This window comes from Budorcas taxicolor, chromosome 17 (genome assembly GCF_023091745.1).
Source record: "Budorcas taxicolor isolate Tak-1 chromosome 17, Takin1.1, whole genome shotgun sequence".
Lineage (NCBI taxonomy): Eukaryota > Metazoa > Chordata > Mammalia > Artiodactyla > Bovidae > Budorcas > Budorcas taxicolor.
In genome coordinates, this window is record NC_068926.1 from 4,670,937 (window position 1) to 4,690,345 (window position 19,409).

At 51.6% G+C, this 19,409-nt stretch overlaps 1 protein-coding gene across 4 annotated transcripts in view; it reads right to left on the reverse strand.

Annotated features, from left to right (window-relative positions):
- Positions 1-659: 659 nt before the first annotated feature.
- TMEM131L (transmembrane 131 like) overlaps positions 660-19,409 on the reverse strand; it is a 173,415-nt gene continuing 154,665 nt past the window's right edge. For 3 of the 4 annotated variants that reach the window (XM_052654395.1, XM_052654396.1, XM_052654394.1), the window contains 9 exons: positions 17,777-17,901; positions 15,083-15,249; positions 13,557-13,742; positions 11,093-11,171; positions 10,153-10,232; positions 5,081-5,201; positions 3,204-3,295; positions 1,812-1,951; positions 660-1,210 (listed from right to left, as the gene is read on the reverse strand). In XM_052654395.1, the coding sequence (XP_052510355.1) occupies positions 935-1,210; positions 1,812-1,951; positions 3,204-3,295; positions 5,081-5,201; positions 10,153-10,232; positions 11,093-11,171; positions 13,557-13,742; positions 15,083-15,249; positions 17,777-17,901 (1,266 nt within the window). In that variant the 3' untranslated portion in view covers positions 660-934. Of the gene's footprint in view, positions 1,211-1,811; positions 1,952-3,203; positions 3,296-5,080; positions 5,202-6,523; positions 6,596-10,152; positions 10,233-11,092; positions 11,172-13,556; positions 13,743-15,082; positions 15,250-17,776; positions 17,902-19,409 lie in introns of those variants that run through there. The other variant, XM_052654397.1, reaches the window with a different exon arrangement.

Genomic DNA, 19,409 nt, shown 5'->3' on the forward strand with positions numbered 1-19,409 from the left:
GGAGGCAGACGCTTTAACCTCTGAGCCACCAGGGAAGATAATAAAGACACAACAACATGTAAAAATAAGCCATTTTTATTAAAAGTTGAAAAGTTTTCAAAGTTTATACATGCAATCAGATAATTCCAACATCATGTGAATCTCTAAAATCACTGACAAGCAAATACACACTGGCCTGGGGACCACACACCAGCTCTGTGACCTGCTCAGAACTTGTCTATGGACTCAGCCTGCTCGCTCGGAGGGAACCCTGACACACTTACCAGCATGTCCCTGTTGCTGTCGCCCCCCGGGGAATGGCCTGACGGAGGTGAGGGAACATGCCTGCCATGTGTCAGCAGAACAGCGCCGGGCTCTGCTCCACCCAGCAGCCGTGCCCACCAGGACCGGTGTGTCTAGGCAAGTGACTGGCAGTGAGGTTCCCCAAACCGGAGGCTTGTTTCAATAAAACAAGCGCTTGAAACAAAATCCTCCCCGCCTGAGCCATAGGCCAATTATGGCGGCATCCCTGGGAATGCTACCTGATCGAGGTGGCTTTTTGCAAGCTCCCGGGGAGCTGATGCTCCTAGAGGTGGATCCACCGCAGCCCCTTCTTTCCCCACTCTTACCTTCTTAGACACTGTTCTGGTCCCGAAGTGAACATCTGGCATGTCGACGTGTTTCTGGAGTCATGATGCTTTGTTTCTATCACTGATTTGTGAAGGGTTAAAAAAACAGAGCACCCAGATTTCATACAAAAATTTATTTTCATATAAAAGTGCCAAAATATCCACCAACGTCAATCTATCTGAACCAGTTTACACTAGTGATCCAAACGCAGGCCTCTTTATTCGCACTGTTTGGACTCGAATCTTCTCACATGTTCCCACAGTAGCCCGAGTCTCTCGACAGTGCGCAGGCCTCTTCATTCGCATCGTTTGGGCTCGAATCCTTCTCACATGTCCCCACAGTAGCCCGAGCCTCTCGACAGCGGGAAGTTTGTGCTCCTGCTCGCTGCGCTAGTCCAGATATCCAGGTCCATGTAGGCACGGAACGGGTTAAACCCGGGGTAATACTCCTTGCACATGGCCGCCTGGTTCTCCATGTGAGCCGAGTGTTCCGCGGTGGGGTTGATGGCGCAGCAACTCTCATACATGTCGCTTTGCGGGGCCCAGATGGAACCAAAAAGTCCAGACATTGGAGACAAGCTTCGGGTGCTTGTGAGGTAGGGCTGAGGCATGCACGAGGAGGGGGGGAGAAGGAAATACGTAAAGAAATAAAGAAGCCTTAGAAAGCAATATCAAGGTTGCCTGCATCCTCGGGGCTGCCTGGATGCTGCCACACTACCCTCAACCACCGTGGTGTCTCTAACTCCATTTTTCTCAAACAGAAGGCCATGAAATTCCCATCCAACTAGATAAGCTCATTTCAGGTCGAACGCCCTCTATCTGTAAAAACACGGTGGAGCGGGTGTGACCAGGGGAAGCCCTCCAGACCACGGGTGACCCTGCCTGACCTTCCTGGAAGGTTCATCTCCTCTCCTCCCGCAGGCGGAAGGTCAGCGGGGCCACAGGAGCCCACCAGCCTCCCGGAGGGCTTCCTGGCCCAGGTGCAGCATCACCGATAACCCTCTCTCCTTGATGCAGTTTAGGGCATCGTGGCTGCCAATGTCTGCGAGCCCCCGTCCATCTGCCTACCTGAGAAGCCCCTGCAGAGAGTGGCTAGCAACCCAGGGGAGCAAACCAGGGTCCGGCGCATCTGAACCCAACCCTAACCCAGGCTGACAGGGGCACCGGAAGAACCCAGGGCACAGCAGGGCGGGCGGCACTGACCGGAGAGCTGATGAGACCGGCGTGTCCCCAGGCGGTCGGCACGCTGGGGGGGCTGCCCCAGGCCGACGGGGAGCTGTGGTCAATGAAGTCCGTCTGAACCTCGGCAGGACAGGGGAAGCCGCTGGGGTAGCTCATGCTTTCTGCAAAGAGCGGAGACATCAGCAGAGGTGAACCCGTTTCAGGAGAGAACGGAATTCTCACCCTCAGGCAATAAGCTTTCGAGGACTTACTGTGTTGACAAGTTAAAGACAGACAGAAAATAATTACTCCATGAAGACACAGCACCTGGTAAGCCCTCAGTGAGGAAGTTTTCCCTCTGGGCTTGCTTTCCTGTATGTGAACATGTGGTGGGCTCTGTAATATACAGAGGACGCTATAATACTGCTATGCTTCATAGCAGCAAATGCTACTGTAGACTCGGAGTGTCGTGGTTCTTACTAGTCCTTGAACTTTTCTTTTATTGCCTGCCATGCCAGCGTCGGCCATCTGCACATACGCCACACGCATTGATAACGGCAGTAGGAAACCAAGCATTTCTCAGATGGCAGTAAGAAGGCATAAACACAGCCACACACACACGAGAGAGCGACCACGGCACCCCCTTGTGGTTACCACGGAGCACTGCATGCGTCAAAACCCAGGTAAGTACAAGCATCTGTCCATCAACATACTTGAGCGCAAGCATCTGCAATTCATCAGTTTCCCCTCCACGAGCTTTCCCTTCCTTCTGCAGCACTATCCAGGGGTATAAGAGTCAGAACATGCTGAGGAACAAGCACGTGAATCATTCTACCTCTCCTGGGACTTGTCTGCCTGAAAAGAATAACTAATAGGTGGGACCTTCCTTAGTTTGGGCTTCCTGGGTGGCTCAGAGGTTAAAGCGTCTGCCTGCAATGCAGGAGACCTAGGTTCGATCCCTGGGTCCGATCCCTGGGTCGCGAAGATCCCGTGGAGAAGGAAATGGCAACCCACTCCAGTATTCTGGCCTAGAGAATCCCACGGACGAAGGAACCTGGTGGGCTACAGTCCACAGCGTTGCAAAGAGTCAGACACGACTGAGCGACTTCACTCACTCACTCACTCAAAGACCCAGCCCGCCAACAGATAGAGCACATTCAGGTTCATGTAGGTCCAAAAGGCCCAATCTGAAGGACTAAACAGAGCAGGGTTATTTGTACCCGTCCCCAGACCCCTGGGTCTAGCAGGCTTTTTGAGGCCATATAAAATTACACAGGGCAAGCGTGCTGCGCCCACGTGAAGGCTCAGCAGACAACTGGAAAATTACTCTCAAAGGCACTTTCTCTGCAGTTAGTGCCCTAAGTACACACACCCTTTCAACTTTGACTTTCTGAGAATAAAAGGATGTCGCTGGGACTGTCCAAACAGCTTTACCTTCTGGAAAGGCATTGAAGTCGTTCAATTCCAGGGGGCAGTACACACTGGGAAACTGGCCTTCACACGTGGCGTTCCAATCAATGAAACTGCTACAGAAAACAAGGGGTCTAGTTTCAGAAATAGGATGTCGACAGATCAAAGAAAGAAAGAGGAAAAAGATCTTACTGTCCAGCATCCTCATCACTGCAAGTTCTTCAGTTTTGGAAAATAAAAGAAGTACTTAATCGTCACAGAATCAAAGACCAGCTCAATACCAACAATACAGTGCTGCAGGAGGGACGGCTGGGACCAGACACCCCCTTCCTTCCTTCCTTCTCTCACTGGATTACAGCTGCTTTACGTCATGTGAGTTTCTGCTGTGCGATGATGTGAACCTCTGTGCATACACATGTACCCCCTCCCTCGGGGGCCTCCCTCCCACACCCAGTCCACCCTCTAGGTCATCACAGAGCACTGAGCTGAGCTACCAGGCTACACAACAGGTTCTCTCCACCTACTTTGCACACGGTAGTGTATGAACGTCAGGGCTACGCTCTCACCTCGTGCCCCCTCACCTTCCCCTGGTGAGTCTACAGGTCTGCTCTCTACATCTGTCTCCAGTCCTGCCCGGAAATAGATTCATCGGTACTACTTTTATAGATTCTACATATATGCGTTAATATATATGTTCTTCTCTGACCTACTTCACTCTGTATGACAGACTCTAGGTCCATCCCCACTTCCTTCAAAGGGGTCGTAATTAATGCACAGCATAGGGAATGCAGTCGGTGATGCTGTAACACTCTGGTGAGAGAGACGGACGTAATCTTTATGTGACGATCATTTTGTAATGTATAAAAATATCAAATCACCATGCTGTACACCTGAAATTAACACAATGTTTTATGTGGATTATAATTCCAAAGAAAGTTAGAGGTGGAATTTGATCTCTTGAGTACAGTATTTGGGTGAAAGGGGGCAGGGGAGCTCTTTTTAAATGAAACAAAGCAAATAAATTATGCATGGATAGGGGAATGGATCAAAACCTGGCTTTCAGTTTGCCAGAGAAGTACTTTCACTCAGACTGCAAAGAGTTCTCACCCCTAGTTAAGTGTACACCATGTGAGCAGGACTAATATTTGAAAGAAAACTGCTCTCCCTTCTAACTAATAGCTATCATTCATTAAAAAAAAAAAAAAACCCAGCCAGGTTTGTGAAGTGAAACCAGAGGCAGGACCCACAGCTCTGGCTCTGTCAGCAGCGGGAGAGCTGGATGCCGCTGGGGGTTCGGGCAGCGGCTCTGGGACTCTCACACACCCACACTAACGACCACCTCCACTCGGGGCCAGGCCAGTACTCAGCTCACGTGAACTGCAACCATAAAGAACGTGATTCTCGATAGATGCTTTGATCCCGATTGCAATCTGGATCTTCATTACAGAAATAAGTAACGACTTTGTAATAAGCTGGAGCCCCTAAAAAACCTCAAATGGATTCTGATAAAACACAGATATTAACATTTTCTCAAGTGTTCGTCATCATCAAATGATAAATCCAATGGCAAGTCTAAGATGCGATCTTTAAAAGCTTTAAATGTGTTCAAGATTAATGCTATAGAAAACGGAAATTCCTATTCTGTTAGCGAGGAGCAATTATGAGGAACTGTTTTCGTTTTTTCACTTGCGCCTCTGATACGCGAATAGCTCTTTTCCATTTAAAAAGGAAAGCGCTGATGTGGTCACTGGCTGGACTGCTCTCTTCCTTCAGGGCTTCCCTCAGTTTCTGGCTTATAATTTCTCAGACATCACAACTCAAGTCTGAAAGGCAGATGGCAACACCCCGAGGGGCTGCCGTGCTGACCGGCTCCCAGCCCCGCCCTGGGCGGGAGCACGTACCTGCTGGGCACGGCGGCGGGCGGGGGCAGCGCGGCCGGCCCGCCGCTCTCCAGGGCGCAGCCGAAGCCTCCGGTCACACACACGGGCTGCGCGGGCCACAGGTCCCCCGGAGCACAGAGACCTATGGGAGAGAGCAGGCCTCTCAGCACCCCTTCCTGCAGGGCAGCGCACCCTCTCGCCCCAGATAGCGCCCCCACGTCACCCACGGGGCTGCCATGCCCGGCGCCGCGGATAACGAGGTCACATGGAGGGCCTGCTTCCTGCAAAGCCCCATCGGGGTCCCAGGACACGAGCATGAACAGGCTGACGTTCAGGTGAGCAGAAACACAACAGGCAGGAGGAAGAAGCTGGGGCAACGGCGGCGTGACAAGAGACGCACAATCCTGTGGCAGAGGAGGGGCGGCCGCCTCGGCCGGGGAGGGAACGCCCGGGCCCCAGGAGGCTCAGGGCACAGGGGGACACGAGGGAGCCCGGCTTTCCAGAGCCGCCCCCCCCCCACGCCTTCCTGGGGAGGGACCTGTCCCGGCTCCCCGAGCTGTGGAAGGCCTGTCTGCGGTGTCAGCGGACACCCGCCACGCAGTTCTGAACCGTCTCCTAAAGCTGCCCGGGGGACCCATGCCTCTGCTCCTCCCAGCCAGCACCTGCCAGGACCTCCACGGGCCTCCACCGTCACCACCCCAGCTGCTGCTCAGCCATCTGTGGGATGCACGGAGATGGACGGACAGACACACTCCACTGGTTGGTGGCACAGATTAGAGACAAGCTGGGCCTCCACAAGGAAAGACTAGACTCAGCTGCTGGAAACGCTCTGGGGACCGAAGATTCACCAGCCAGCTGGCCACATGGGGACACCGCCTGCCTGTACTCCTGGAGGAGGCAGGTCCACCGTGGGGGCCCAACATGTGGACACAACACTCACTTTGCAGGCAGCCTATGAGCCCTCGGGGAGCTGGTGGTAATCACCCGCCTGCAGACCTGGAGATGTGCAGCTCAAGATGGCCCCAGTGACCCTCCAGCATTTAAAGAAACACCAGTGGAGACCCCGTAGCTATCACAGCAGTGGGGGTCCTTCAAAGATGAGGCCTGCCTCCTAGGGCCACCCTGGTGCTTTAGGGCTGGCTCAGTGGCTGGGCCTGTGCTCAGTCCTGAAGGGCAATGCATCCTGCCCTGAGTCCCAGTGAGAGCCGCCGGAACCAGAGGCTGGATGAGCTGATGAGGAGATCTGGTTCCCGTTCTGTCAGTCAAATTCACCAAGAACTGCTTCTAGAGTCACGTGCTCACAAGCAAACGGACCAGCGGCCAGGACCACACAGAGACGAGGGGCATGCATGCTGCTGTGAGACTGTCTCTGGGGGTCTCAGGCGTCTCCACGCCACCGAGAGGGTGCTCTGGCCGCCCACATTCTGACCTGTCTTTCCAAGGACAGCCACTGAACAAGGTCTCGGGAGATGTGGGGAGGGTCTCAGTGTAGAGCAAGTCTGCTTTGTCCATCGTGATAAAGACGTCATCTCCTCCCTATTATTAAAAACCGAAACACGTAGGTTTCCTAAGCGTGGGGCTCCCTTCCTGTAACGCAACCACAGACCGCTGCAGGTGCAGGTGGGACCTTCGCACTCCCCACATCACCCCTCAAAGCCTGGGGACCTGCAGAAGTGTGCTTATGAGGCTCTCAGGCTGCTCATTGTGCTAAGCATCCGGTGCCTCTGATCCAAGCCTCCTGTCCTCTGGTAGCGTCCACAGAATCATGGCAGGCAGAGCTGAGCTCAGGTGAGCACTGCAGACCCCTGACCGGTCTCCACAGTGACGCGATCCAATTCAGACCCAACACCACTCTGGCTGCAGTACTAAAAACAGACAGTGAGGTGGCAACACACGTTAACTACACTCACTGTGGCGACTGTTTTGCAAAATGTACGTATACTGAAACCTGGAGGTGGGCACGGCAACCCACTCCACTGTTCTTGCCTGGAGAATCCCATGGACACGACTGAAGTGACTTAGCGTGCATGCACACACATACATTGAATCACTGTATTGCTTATATGCCAGAAACTAATAAAATGCATGGATCAATTATACCTCAAAAGAACAAACAAAAGAGGAGACAGTGAGGGGAGGTGAGAGCGGAAGCAAAGACTTGTCAGGAGATTGTGGTGATATCCCACGTGAGAAATAACGGTGGCTGAGGAGACGTGCTCAGACTCTGGGTCTATGCGAAAGGCAGAGGCTGAGAGGTCAAGGATGAGGCCCAGACCTCTGCCTGAGCAAAAAGAAAGCGTGGAGTGGGAGGCTGTGTGAGTAGCAGGCTGAGGAGGCAAGTGTTCAGTCTGGGCGCCCACACAGCCCCAAGGACACACAGCAGACGGCAGCTGGTGGTGCGGGGTCCAGGCCGACAGTGCAGAGGTGGGGGCCATCAGGGGGCTGGAGAGGGACAGCCCCCCAGGGTAGCATGACCCAGACAAACAGGAGAGCTGGGGGGATGGAAGGCGACTGCACCAGGACCCCCAGGTCACAGCCCGAGCAGAAGGAGCAGGGTGGGCGTGAAGACTGAGGACAGAGCAGGGCTCACAGACACAGAGATGGCGGGGCCGCAGACACACAGGCATCACCCCACAGCCAGCCCCGCAGCCTCAAGGCGGACGGGTGGCGTGTCAGCAGGCAGATGCCGCTCTGAGTGGCTCCGCAGAGACTGCCAGGCCAGGGAGGCCAAGGACGAGAGGCTGCTGCTGCACTCAGGCCAGGCCGGCGGGGGGGCTCCCAGTGCTTCCGCTGTGCAGGGGGGGCTGCCCACTTGGAGAGAGCCCGGCAGTGGCACTGTGACGGATGGGCTGCAGCAGAGGGTGGAGGACGGGGCGGGCGGAGCTTCTGAAGGTCTCCACCAGCTCCTCTCTGCCCCAGGCAAACAGGAGGCCTCGGCAGAGAAGGCGGGGCAGAGGCACTGAGTGTGGGAGTGGGGAGGGCGGGGCCCGCAGCAGGCCGGCCAGCCGTGCTTGCGGTTCTCTACTCTCTCAGCCACAGGCAAAGGAGCCGGAAGACTTGGGCAAAAGCACGCCTATGGCTTTGGAGGCGCGTGCAGCACAGGGGAGAAGGCTCAGCAGGGATGTGACAGCGGGGCAGAGGGCAGAGGCTGGCATGGGGGGTGAGGGGTGGGGCGGAAGAAGGGGCTTGGGACAGGTCCTGCGGAAAAGGAGGGCAGTTTCTGAGGAACTTAAGGGCCTACACAGGGATTTTAACAGGTCACCAAAAAGTAAGCAAACGTAATTCAACATTCAAAAAACTAAGATCATGGCACCTGGTCCCATCACTTCATGGCAAACAGATGGGGGAAAAATGGAAACAGTGACAGGTTTTATTTTCTTGGGCTCCAAAATCACTGCAGATGGTGACTGCAGCCACGAAATTAAAAGACGCTTGCTCCTTGGAAGAAAAGCTATGACAAACCTAGACAGCATATTAAAAAGCAGACACGTTACTTTGCCGACAAAGGTCTGTATAGTCAAAGCTGTGGTTTTTCCAGTAGTTGTGTGCGAATGTGAGAGTTGGACCACAGAGAAGGCTGAGTTGAAGAACTGATGCTTTCAAACTGTGGTGCTGGAGAAGACTCTTGAGAGTGGCAAGAGACTCTTGAGAGCAAGGAGATCTGATCACACCAGTCCATCGTAAAGGAAATCAACCCTAATATTCACTGGAAGGACTGATGCTGAAGCTGAAGCTCCAATACTTTGGCCACCTGCTGCAAACAGCTGACTCACTGGAAAAGACCCTGACGCTGGGAAAGAGTGAAGGCAGGAGAAGGGGACGACAGAGGATGAGATGGTTGGATGGCATCACCGATGCAAGGGACACACGTTTGAGCAAGCTCCACGAGTTGGTGATGGACAGGGAAGCCTGGCATGCTGCAGTCCATGGGGTTGCAAAGAGTTGGACACGACTGAGCAACAGCAAAAGTAAACTGCAGACTGTTAACAAAGACGACGTAACAACACACTTGAAACACATACACATGACAAGCAGATGAGAAAAGATTCTCCAACTGACAGAGACACACAGGAGAAAGTGGGAGGCGTGCCTGCTTTGACGCAGGTTCTCTTTCCTCATCATGAGCTAAGTCCTCTCTCCCCTCTATCACCCCAAAGAAAAAAGGGGCACCTCCTAAACCTTTCCAAATCTTGTCTCAGCGAATTACTGAATTTAAGGTTTTTTTTTCATAGAAAACACTTATTTTTATTGGACTCACAAATAACTTATTTCTGGTGATAATCGGACAGCACTCCAAAACCTAAGCATAAAGCCTCACGGAGCCCCCTCCTACGTTCACAGTTAACTCACTCCACTGCGCCGAGCAGCCTTTAACTTACACCAGGGACACGAACAAAATCAAGAGCTAGACAGTGCCCCTGAGGGTGACCAGCAGGCGTAGCCTGCACTTGGCGAGGCAGGACAGAGGCCCAAGGAGAAAACAGGAGACGTGAGACAAGGGCACGAGAAGGGATGGGACGGAGAGGGGGGAGGAGGGAGAGGGGGGAAGAGGGAGGGGGGAGGAGGGAGAGGAGGGAGGGGGGAGGAGGGAGAGGGGGGAGGCCTCTGGGACAGACCCTGGGCGGAGCGGCTTTCCTTCCCACCAGCCCCAGGTCCACGCCCCGGCCACTGTCCCCACCCTTCCCCGCTGTCCCTGCTCAGAGGGGCCGCAGAGCTCAGCACGTGGCCTCGGCTCGTGCAGGGAAAGACGTGGGTGTGGTCGACGTGACTAACGGAGGCACTGGACCCTCGGTCTGCTCCCTGCTTTTCCGCCCTCTCAGGTGAGAAGGGGAACTACAGGCAGTGGCAGACCCCATCGAGGGGCCCCCACACCCGCTCTGGGGCCACAGGCCGCCTGCGCCTTGCCCCCCCCGGAAGGAGGTCAGGGTCCTAGCAGAAGGGGCCCCGGCAACGCCAGGGTAGAGGGCAGGGATGCTCAGGAGCCCGAGGCAGCGGCCTCGTCCCGCCCTCACCCCTAGGCCGGCTCCATCTGCCCTCAAGCTCCCCGGCCAGCAGGGCGGCGTGGACACCTGAGCAGGAGGCACAGGCCTCACCTTGATCTTCAGCAGCAGCAGGCCCAGCGGGGAGGCTGGGGCAGGGAGCGTCCGCAGGCGCGGGGAGGCCGCTCACGTCGCTGGGGGAGAGCAAGGAGAAGAGGAGCCGCTGAGTGGCTGCAAACAAGTCTGACTGGGGCTTGACATAAATCCTTCCCCAACCAAAACAGATAGATACTATAGACATGAAGGCATACACCCAAAAAAGGGCTGAAGAATATTAGGTTCCTAAGAGCCAGCCAAGTCGTGTTTTAATAAACAGCAACTGCACAAGTTTAAAGTAGCTCAGATGGTCCGCAGTTTCCAGTTGGCCTCCCTGCCGCTGGCAGCAACCTTCCACCCCGTGTTTATTCTCTACCCCGAACAGAAAGAGCTCGTGTAGAGCCTTCCTCATCCAATTTCATTTCTGTGACATCCCCCTGTCCTGTGGCACCTAAAACCTAACTGCCCCCTCACTGTGAAACTCAATCCACCTTACATACCCTACCCCCCTCACCCCGCTCAGTAAATGGGCTTGTTTATGTTGTCTGACACTGTGGAAATCATCACACAGTGAAGTTGTAAACATGTGACTTCTACTAGGTCCTTGCACATTTCTAAGAACCATCAATGCTATTTTATTTCAAGACCCAGCAGAGTACCTGGCTCCCATTCTTATTACAACTATTGTTCTTCCTCCTTTCAGGACAGAGAATTCTTCTAACAGCCGTATCACTGAAAGGACCAGGGATACCAGAGGTGCTCCTGCACGAACGTGTTACCTTGGAAGGACTGTATGCTTTGAATTATTAATAAAATTAATTCTACTCTCTCATATCATTAAAAGGTTTTCCTATTTTTAGCCTGCAGAACTGAAAACAAAGAAGAAAAACACAAAATGAAAAAAACAAAAAAGCGGTACTTGAAACATATTATAAAAGCTGGAATACCAAACACTTACGTGGGATTGCAGATGTTACGAGAGAGATTCAAGGAGATGGGAGCTTCAGAAGAAAAGTCATTTTGTAAAACACTGTCTCCTGCATAAAAATAAAAAGATGATCAGAACTTTTTACAAGCATAATTTAACTGTATCTATTCTGCATTTAAGATGCAGAATGCTAACATTATTAACCTCCTTGAGGGACTTGTTTTTCACTATTCACACATTCAGTAATTTTTTAATTAACCTTTAATGTCTAAATATATATAAAATTGGGATCATACTTTAAAAACACTCTCTGCTTTTGGTCTTTACATGATTATTACATTGGGGACATTTTCCTGATATTTATTATGCAACCTCCAAACACAACTAGACTGCATCTGATGCCCTGTGTCACAGTGAGGCATCACTCACGCACTCCTCTCTCTCTTACTGCTGGCTGCATCCCACAGGCAAGAGCTGCTTTTCTGTTCTTGTTCATGTTAAGCACCAGTTTAAAAACACCCCCATTGGCATCAACAGCCAAACTGCCTTCGATGGCCAAGAACACCAAGCCCACCACCAAACAAAATGCCGTAATCCGCCCTGCGCCCGAGCCTGCCTGCGCTCCCCACGCGGGCGGCGGCGTGCCGCTCAGGAGGGGGCTGGGGAACAGCTGGCGACTTGTGTGTCAGGCACGGGACAGCTGCAGAGAGATGCCTGCTGCGTGCGCCTGGCACTGAGACTTTATGGGGATCACTAGGCAAGCAGTGTCTGAAAAGATGCCTGCAGGGGGAGCCAAAAACGAGAAGAAGGCTGAAAAGAAAGGCGGAAATCACAAGCGGGCGGCTGTCTCGGGTTTTATGGGATCAGGGCCCTGGTCCCCCAGACAAGAGCTTCTGTTTAGGTGTCACTGTTGGCAGGAGAGCGCGCAGAGGTCACTGTGACGAGCAGGAGGCTGGGAAAGGGGCTGGGCTCTGGGGAAGCCGTGGGTTTCTGGGAGTCCAACAAGCCACGTGACCTCTCCGGGCCAGACACTTCGGGGCCAGGGAGCCAGCCCCCACCCGTGACCGCGCACACACACAGTGAGTGCCCCCAGGATGAACCCCTGTCTCCCCGCCTGTTCTGGTAAGAGCTCAACCTGTGCAACGCTGACTGTAACAGTGGAAAGAAGTGGATTAAATCTTCACACAGACACAGCTAGAGCAAACCACGCCGAGCGAGAAGGCACAACGCAGCATGCTCCCTGAAGCACGGTCTCCTTTATGCACGTTAAAGACGATTCTCTACTTTGTTGATGGATATAAGAATGTAAAATAAAACACAGTGGACAGTGAGTCTCTCAAGGAGGGGGAAGCGGAACAGACTATGACATATTACTTGAAAAAAAATGAGGGTAAATACGACAAAATTAAGAGCTATTCATTCTAGGTGATAAAAATATAGGTGCTTCATTCACATTTCCTGTATCTGTAAATTTTTCAAAAATAAGGGGAGGATCACTGTTCATAGCAACATTAGTACTCAAACGATGGAAAAATCCAGGTGTCCATCAAGAGATGAACAGCCAGATAAACTGTGGTAAGAAAACACAATGAATAAGAACTCAGCCTTAAAATGAAGGAAACCCTGGTCCATCACAACGGGGATGAACCCTGAAGACATCACACTAAATGAAATAAGCCAGTTACAGAAGGCCAGGTATGTATGACTTGACTTACCAGATACTAGAGTATTCAAATTCACAGACAGAAAGCAGAGCAGAGGTTCACAGGGTTGCAGTGTGTGGGGAAGGGAGAGCTGTGGATTTATAGCTACCGAGTTTCTGCTTGGGAAGGGGAAAAGGTGTGAAAACGGATGGTGGTGATGGCTGTACAATAATGCAAATATATTTAATGCTCCTGAACTGCACACTTAGAAATGGTTAAAATGGTAAATTTGGGGTTACAGGTATTTTACCACAATAAAAACGTGTACAAGTGAAAAAATAAACATGGAAGTTCTTTGAGCTGTTTTCAAGATACAGACATAAAATAATGATAATAGAGGGAGGGAGGAAGGAAGAAAGAAAAAGGAAGCGAATAAAATCCAAAGCACAGGGCTTCCCTGGTGGCTCAGGGGTAAAGAATCCGCCTGCCAATGCAGGAGACACAGGTTCCATCCCACCTCTGGGAAGATCCCACCTACCACAAGGCAATTAAATTAAGCCCGCGGGCCACGACTTCGGAGCCTGTGGTCCGGAGCCCAGCAGCCGCAACTACTGAAGCCCCGGCTGCTGTGTTCTGCAGCGAGAGAAGACGCCGGGAAGAGGAGCCCGCGCACCGCAGTTAGGCAGCAGCCCCCACCGGCCCGACTACAGAAGCGCTTGTGCAGCGAGGAAGACCCAGCACAGCCAAAGGAGGTGAAATGGATAACAAACATTAAACGGAAGCAAAGCAAACACTGGACGCACAGCCTTCTGTGCCTGGGCGGGCCCTGCTCGGGGCGGCCGCGGACTTACCAGGCAGCAGGCAGCGCGGAGGGCCCACGGCCGCCTTCCTGTCCCCGTCGGAGCTGCTGGCGCTGCTCCAGCTGCCCCAACTGCCCCGGCTGGCACGCACGCTGCCCGAGGAGCTGCCACAGTCTGAGCCGGAGTCTGAGCAGGACTTCTCTGCGCCCTTCTTCCCCGGTTTCTGAAAGCAACCCTCTGCGGGAAACGAGAGAGGAGCTGGGCCACTTCCAGGAAGAGAAGAGTGGCCGGGTGGGGAGGAAGGCGGGGCTCGGCTTCAGGCCGCGCTCCCTCTGCCTCTGAGACTGAGGACGGCCCTGAGCCAGCCGCGTGCTGACCACGCGCCCCCACACTCCACGGCGGCCAGGCGATCGGGATGAGGCCGCCAGCACCGGGGGTGACGTCAGCCTAACAATGGTTCTGGGAACAGCAAGGATTTCTCTCCAGAAAATCAAGACTACTCTCTTGGACTAGAGACATGGAGGTCATTTCTTCTATTCAAATGTCTAAATAAAACTGAAGCACATTGCTATACATCTGAAACTTGACACAACATTTCAAATTATGCTCTAATACAGAGAAGGCCATGGCACCCCACTCCAGTACTCTTGCCTGGAAACTCCCATGGATGGAGGAGCCTGGTAGGCTGCAGTCCATGAGGTCGCTAAGAGTCAGACACGGCTGAGACTTCACTTTCACGTTTCACTTTCATGCATTGGAGAAGGAAATGGCAACCCACTCCAGTGTTCTTGCCTGGAGAATCCCAGGGATGGGGGAGCCTGGTGGGCTGCCGTCTATGGGGTCGCACAGAGTCAGACACGACTGAAGCGACTTAGCAACAGCAGCATACTCTAATAAAAATATTTCTTTAAATGTTCATCTCGCATTTCAGAATATTATTTAGGTGAGGGTGGGAAGAACCTCCAGGAAGACCAGAAAGACCCAGGTCTGGGCAGACCCAGGTGTGCAGGGCAGGAACAAGAAACCCATCAGGTCTGTGTCCTGGGTGCAGCCCGGTGGGCACATGGCTGGGAACGTGGGAGTTGGTAGGAGGATCGTGACTGCCCGCTCTACAGCGCCCCCCTGGTGCTGCCACATCCATGGCCTTCCCTCTCCCGCTTTCTGCCCTCCCTAGACGTGCCCTGGCACCTCCACCACCCATTCCTGGGGGCACTGCCCACTCCTCTGCAGGTGGCAGCCGGCTCTGCAGGAAGCGCCTGCCCTCTGGGGCAGGGGCGGGAGAACAGCCACTGTTCCCCCCTGGCTCCCCTCTATCCAAGGGGGTCCTGTCTCAACCAAGACCCACTGTTCCTCCGGCCGTCTACATGACACCATCGAAAATGGCCAGATTTCAGGGGCGTGGAGGTCAGAGGGCAACGCAAGGGTTCAGGAGAGCCTCAGCCTCCTGTCCCATCCAACAGCTCTCCATTCAGGCGTGAGGACACACTGCCTGGGAAGCGATAACCTCTGACCCCGGCACTTCCCCGAGGAAAGAAGCGCAGCGGAAGTGCGGCTCAGAGCTCAGGGCGGTTCCGTACCTGCCTCTCCCCGCGTGGCGCGTAAGCCGCTCCCAGTCCTGGCACCTGCTCCGCATGCTTCCCCAGGGTTTTCCTGGACACGCCAGTCCCTTACGTTGATGTCACCGCTCAGCTCAGACCTTTCAAACTCACTGCACATCAGCTTTAACTCACTCTGGTCGGAGGGCCTGGAAGAGCCACAGAAAATCCCGTCTGCACGGCATCCTGCGCACACACACCTGCTCTCCTTGAGACTGAACAGAGGTGAGAGTGTAAAACTGTGGCGACTCAAGCCCTCTTCTCTCTGGGGGTGATGACGAGTAGGGCACAGAGATCAGGAAAAACAAGATTTTGCCATTTTAGAACCAGAGCTAAGGTGGAGTTCATTTACTCACTTTGCATTTTACAGTGAGCGGAGTGAAACCGCACAGGTTAAGTGAGTCACCCAAGGTCAACTGATAAGTGGCAGGTGCGGGACTAAAACCCATAACTCTCGGCGTGTCTTCCTTGGATTTAGTGTAAAATGACTCTGAGTGGATAACCCTGCTTCTTGGTGTCTGGGGGAAGGTCTCGGTGTTAACTGTTATGTTTTCTCATTCATTCATTTAGCAAACATTTATGCAGTGACCACCACGAGTCACATATTGTTAGGAAAGGTATCTACAAAGAAGAATGTTTTTTCCCCAAGGAATTCACCGTCCAACACTTACTTCTCTCTAACTAGACCATGAACTTGAGGGAAGACCTGAAATATAGGTCTTATAAACGGAGACACAGAACTGCGCTGAGAACATGCAGGAAGGTCACACAGTCCGACGTCTGCACCTCATGTCAGGTGTGACTGCAGGATCTGAGCATGAGATGGAGTCCCCCTGGTTTCTGAGCACTCAGGGCAAAGAGTACAGAGACAGAAGCAGGAGCCGCAGGAGCAGGACGGCCAAGAACGGTCAGCTACAGAAGCAGCATATGCTCATCTGATCACCTATAACATACTTCACAGTTATTCTGTAATAACTTAAATTTGCTTCTTTCGCATGTCAGAAATCTGCTTTCAAAAATGTATCTTAACATTCAGTTGATGAAACTCCACCCTAACCTTTTATCTTTCTGTGTGGCCATATCAAGCAAATATACCACTTTAAAGGAACCACGTAAGTCCATCAACTTTTTATGAGAATATAAGGGATGACTTTCCTTTCTATAGGAGACCACATTGCAGCTTTCAAATAATGTAGCCTAAGAATAATTACCCATGAAAAGAGTATTTAATAATTTAATAGATCAATAATTACCCATCAATAATCTAACAGTGGGTATCTGTCTTTTTTTTCCTATTTGCATGCTGCTGATTGCAGGGCACAGAACTAGAGCTTCAAGGCCCCCTGAGGGTGGGGAGGGGACTACCCTAGTGGTCCAGGGGCTAAGACTCCAAGCTCCGAGGGAGGAGGTCCAGGTTCGGCCCCTAGTCAGGGAACTAGATCCCACATACCTCAACTAAAGATTCGTGTGCTGTAGCTAAGACCCAGCACAGCCAAATAAATAAGTAGCTTAAAAAAAAAAATGGTCCCCTGGGGTCATTTGGCCCACCTCCCCGTAAAGCAGGACACACAGGGGCAGTGGGGGGCAGCAAGTCACAGGGCTGCATCCCAAGGGTCCAAACAAAGGAGAGATGCTGTGAGCAACATCCAGGTGCCCCCACTCAGGGGTCCTGGCTGCCAAAGGGGCCCTTCTGCCAGATTTCCCTTCCAACCATGGCAGCAACAACCACAGCAACGTGGACTCTTCTCCACACAAACGTGGAGCGGCCGGAGAACATCAGGACAGACACACATGGAACCACCTAGCTGGGCTCACAAGAGAGAGGAACCTCAGAAGCCAGCGCCCGACCGAAGACAAGCCAGAGCGCGGAGGGCCAGGCGGGAGAGCAGGCGCTGAGGCCCACCCGGACAGGAGTCGGCGAGCCCGCCGGCGCGGGGCCGCTCAGCAGGCGCTCCGCACGGGGGTCAGGATGCACACTCTACTCATCTAGTGGGGAAAACCCTCGAGCGGGGGAGCTGACGCGGAATTAGGGTTAGAGAGCCACTTGTGGAAACTCAGACAAGTGGGAGTCCCACAAATCCTGGTGGAACCTTCGTTTGGCAGATAAGCAAGGTTTACCAACAAGAATGTCTGACTGCCTGGGGTCACATCTGGCTCTGGGTGCAGGCCAACCTCGTAGTATCGGTACCTCACTTCCTGCAATGGAAGAACCTTTCTTCTGCAAGACGGAGCAGAAGATTCACTGCATGGGGCCCTTCTCTTTCATCAGGACCCCAGGCAGCCCCGACAGCTCAGGGTCAGGCTGGGAAGATGAGCCCAGGGCTTTCTCTACCACCTGCTCCCTGTCACTTCACAGGCAGAATAAAGGCCCTGGCAAGGTGGAATGGCGAGGCTTTTCCCCTAAAACCTTCCGTGGCTTTTTGCATTTTACCAAGTAAAATTTTAAAAATTTGTTCATTTTAAGGGGCTTTCCACAACAACAAAAGTAACCAGAAGATATATTAATTTTAAGAATGTTAATTTTAACAATATATTTTCCTCTCAAAACACAAATACCTACACTCTCACATTATTGTATCCAACTCAACAAAAGTAAGATTGAAAGGTAACAGCTAAATGTAAAATTACAAAGTAAATAATAGATGAAAATTTAAAGGGATTGTAAAAATCACACACCTCAAGACCTGGGCAGCACCCCTTTTTTTGTTTTTCCTGCACATTCGATTTTTATTCCAATTTAAATTTTGTACATTTCCTTCTTTCTTCTCCTGAAGCGCCTTCTTTCTATAAGGATCTTCTTGCTAAAGAGGAAAAAAAGAAAATGTTAGTAAAGGCTTCACCTTTCTAATACACAGAAAAACCTCTGTGTGATTTTAACTTCTGAAGATTAACCCCATCTGAATTCAGAACATTCCAGAACTAGTGAACACTGAGGACATATATTTCTCAATTTCTAGTCTGTTTTCATTTCCTTTCTTTTTCTACCTCCTTCAACCTCTGCAAAAAGAAGAAGAAAAAAAAACACAAACTGTTGCCTATGAAATTTCTCAGGGGCTAAAAAGGAAAGACATGTGTTAGCAATTTATGGTCAGCTTGCTGTTAACCTCAGCAGCAATAAATCCTCCGACCTTCACCTGTTTATTTGGTATGTGCAATTCACATGAATTACTACTGAAGAAAAGTCATGTAAAAACTCAACTTAGAGGAGTAATTTGTGTGTGTATGTTTTTATTTGTTTATAAATGAACTTTAGGAGAACAGCCAAAACTCCAGAGAATACTCCAAACTAATTAAAGCTTTTCAAGTAAATAAAACCAAGAATATGCCTGATATTTTTAAATGTGGTTCTGAAAAACTTAATTTAGCATGAGACATACATCTATGATAAAATATATATCAATTTTTTTAATGTGGGTTTTTTCCTCTTCCAAATGTTGAAGGGCATGTGTGCTCAGTCGTGTCTGGCTCTTTATGACCCCGTGGACTGCAGCCCACCAGGCTCCTCTGTCCATGGGATTCTCCAGGCATTTCCTCCTCCAGGGGATCTTCTCGACCCAGGGATCAAACCCTTGTTTCCTGAGGCTCCTGCACTGGCAGGCGGATTCTTTACCACTGAGCCACCTGAGAAGTCCCTTCAATGTGAGGCATGCTCACATTTTTCTAACAGGCCCGAAGGGAGGAGGGGTCCACTTGCCCTTTAAATAAGCAACCCATCTCTTTAATGTCCTCTAAAACTTTTTTTTCTTTCTTCTACCATGCTGCCCCTTTAAAGCAGAAGAAAAATAAAAGGTTTTAGATGCCTGCATGTTACATGTCTGGGACAGTGAAAGCCTCATGTATCTATCAAAGAAATATGATAGACATCACTACCATAAACAAACACTAGAGATAAAATGATATTTTTAAACTGCATATGTGGTGGGACTACGGTATTTTTGCTATCTTTAACCTTTATTTTCCCCCCCAAATAAGTATTAACCTTTTCCTGCTTCTGAGAGTACTTTTAAAACACGGCAAGTCAAACACACAAAATCCTATCCTGTAGGACTTAGTGTTGAAAAGTTTGAAACCAAATAGACACACTAAAGATGTGTGGTCAGAGAAGTTGCGATTTTAAACATCAAATACAAACCACATTTATTTGAGTATTGCTCTCTTTCCAACCTGTGGTAGGGTAGGGGAAACGCGGCTCCTCCCCACCTCACTCTGCCCCTCCCCCACCACGAGTTGCAAAAACACAGCACAGTGGGGATCTGAGCCTTTCTGTCCCAGGGTCACCCACAAGTGATGGGTGGTCACCCACAGGTGA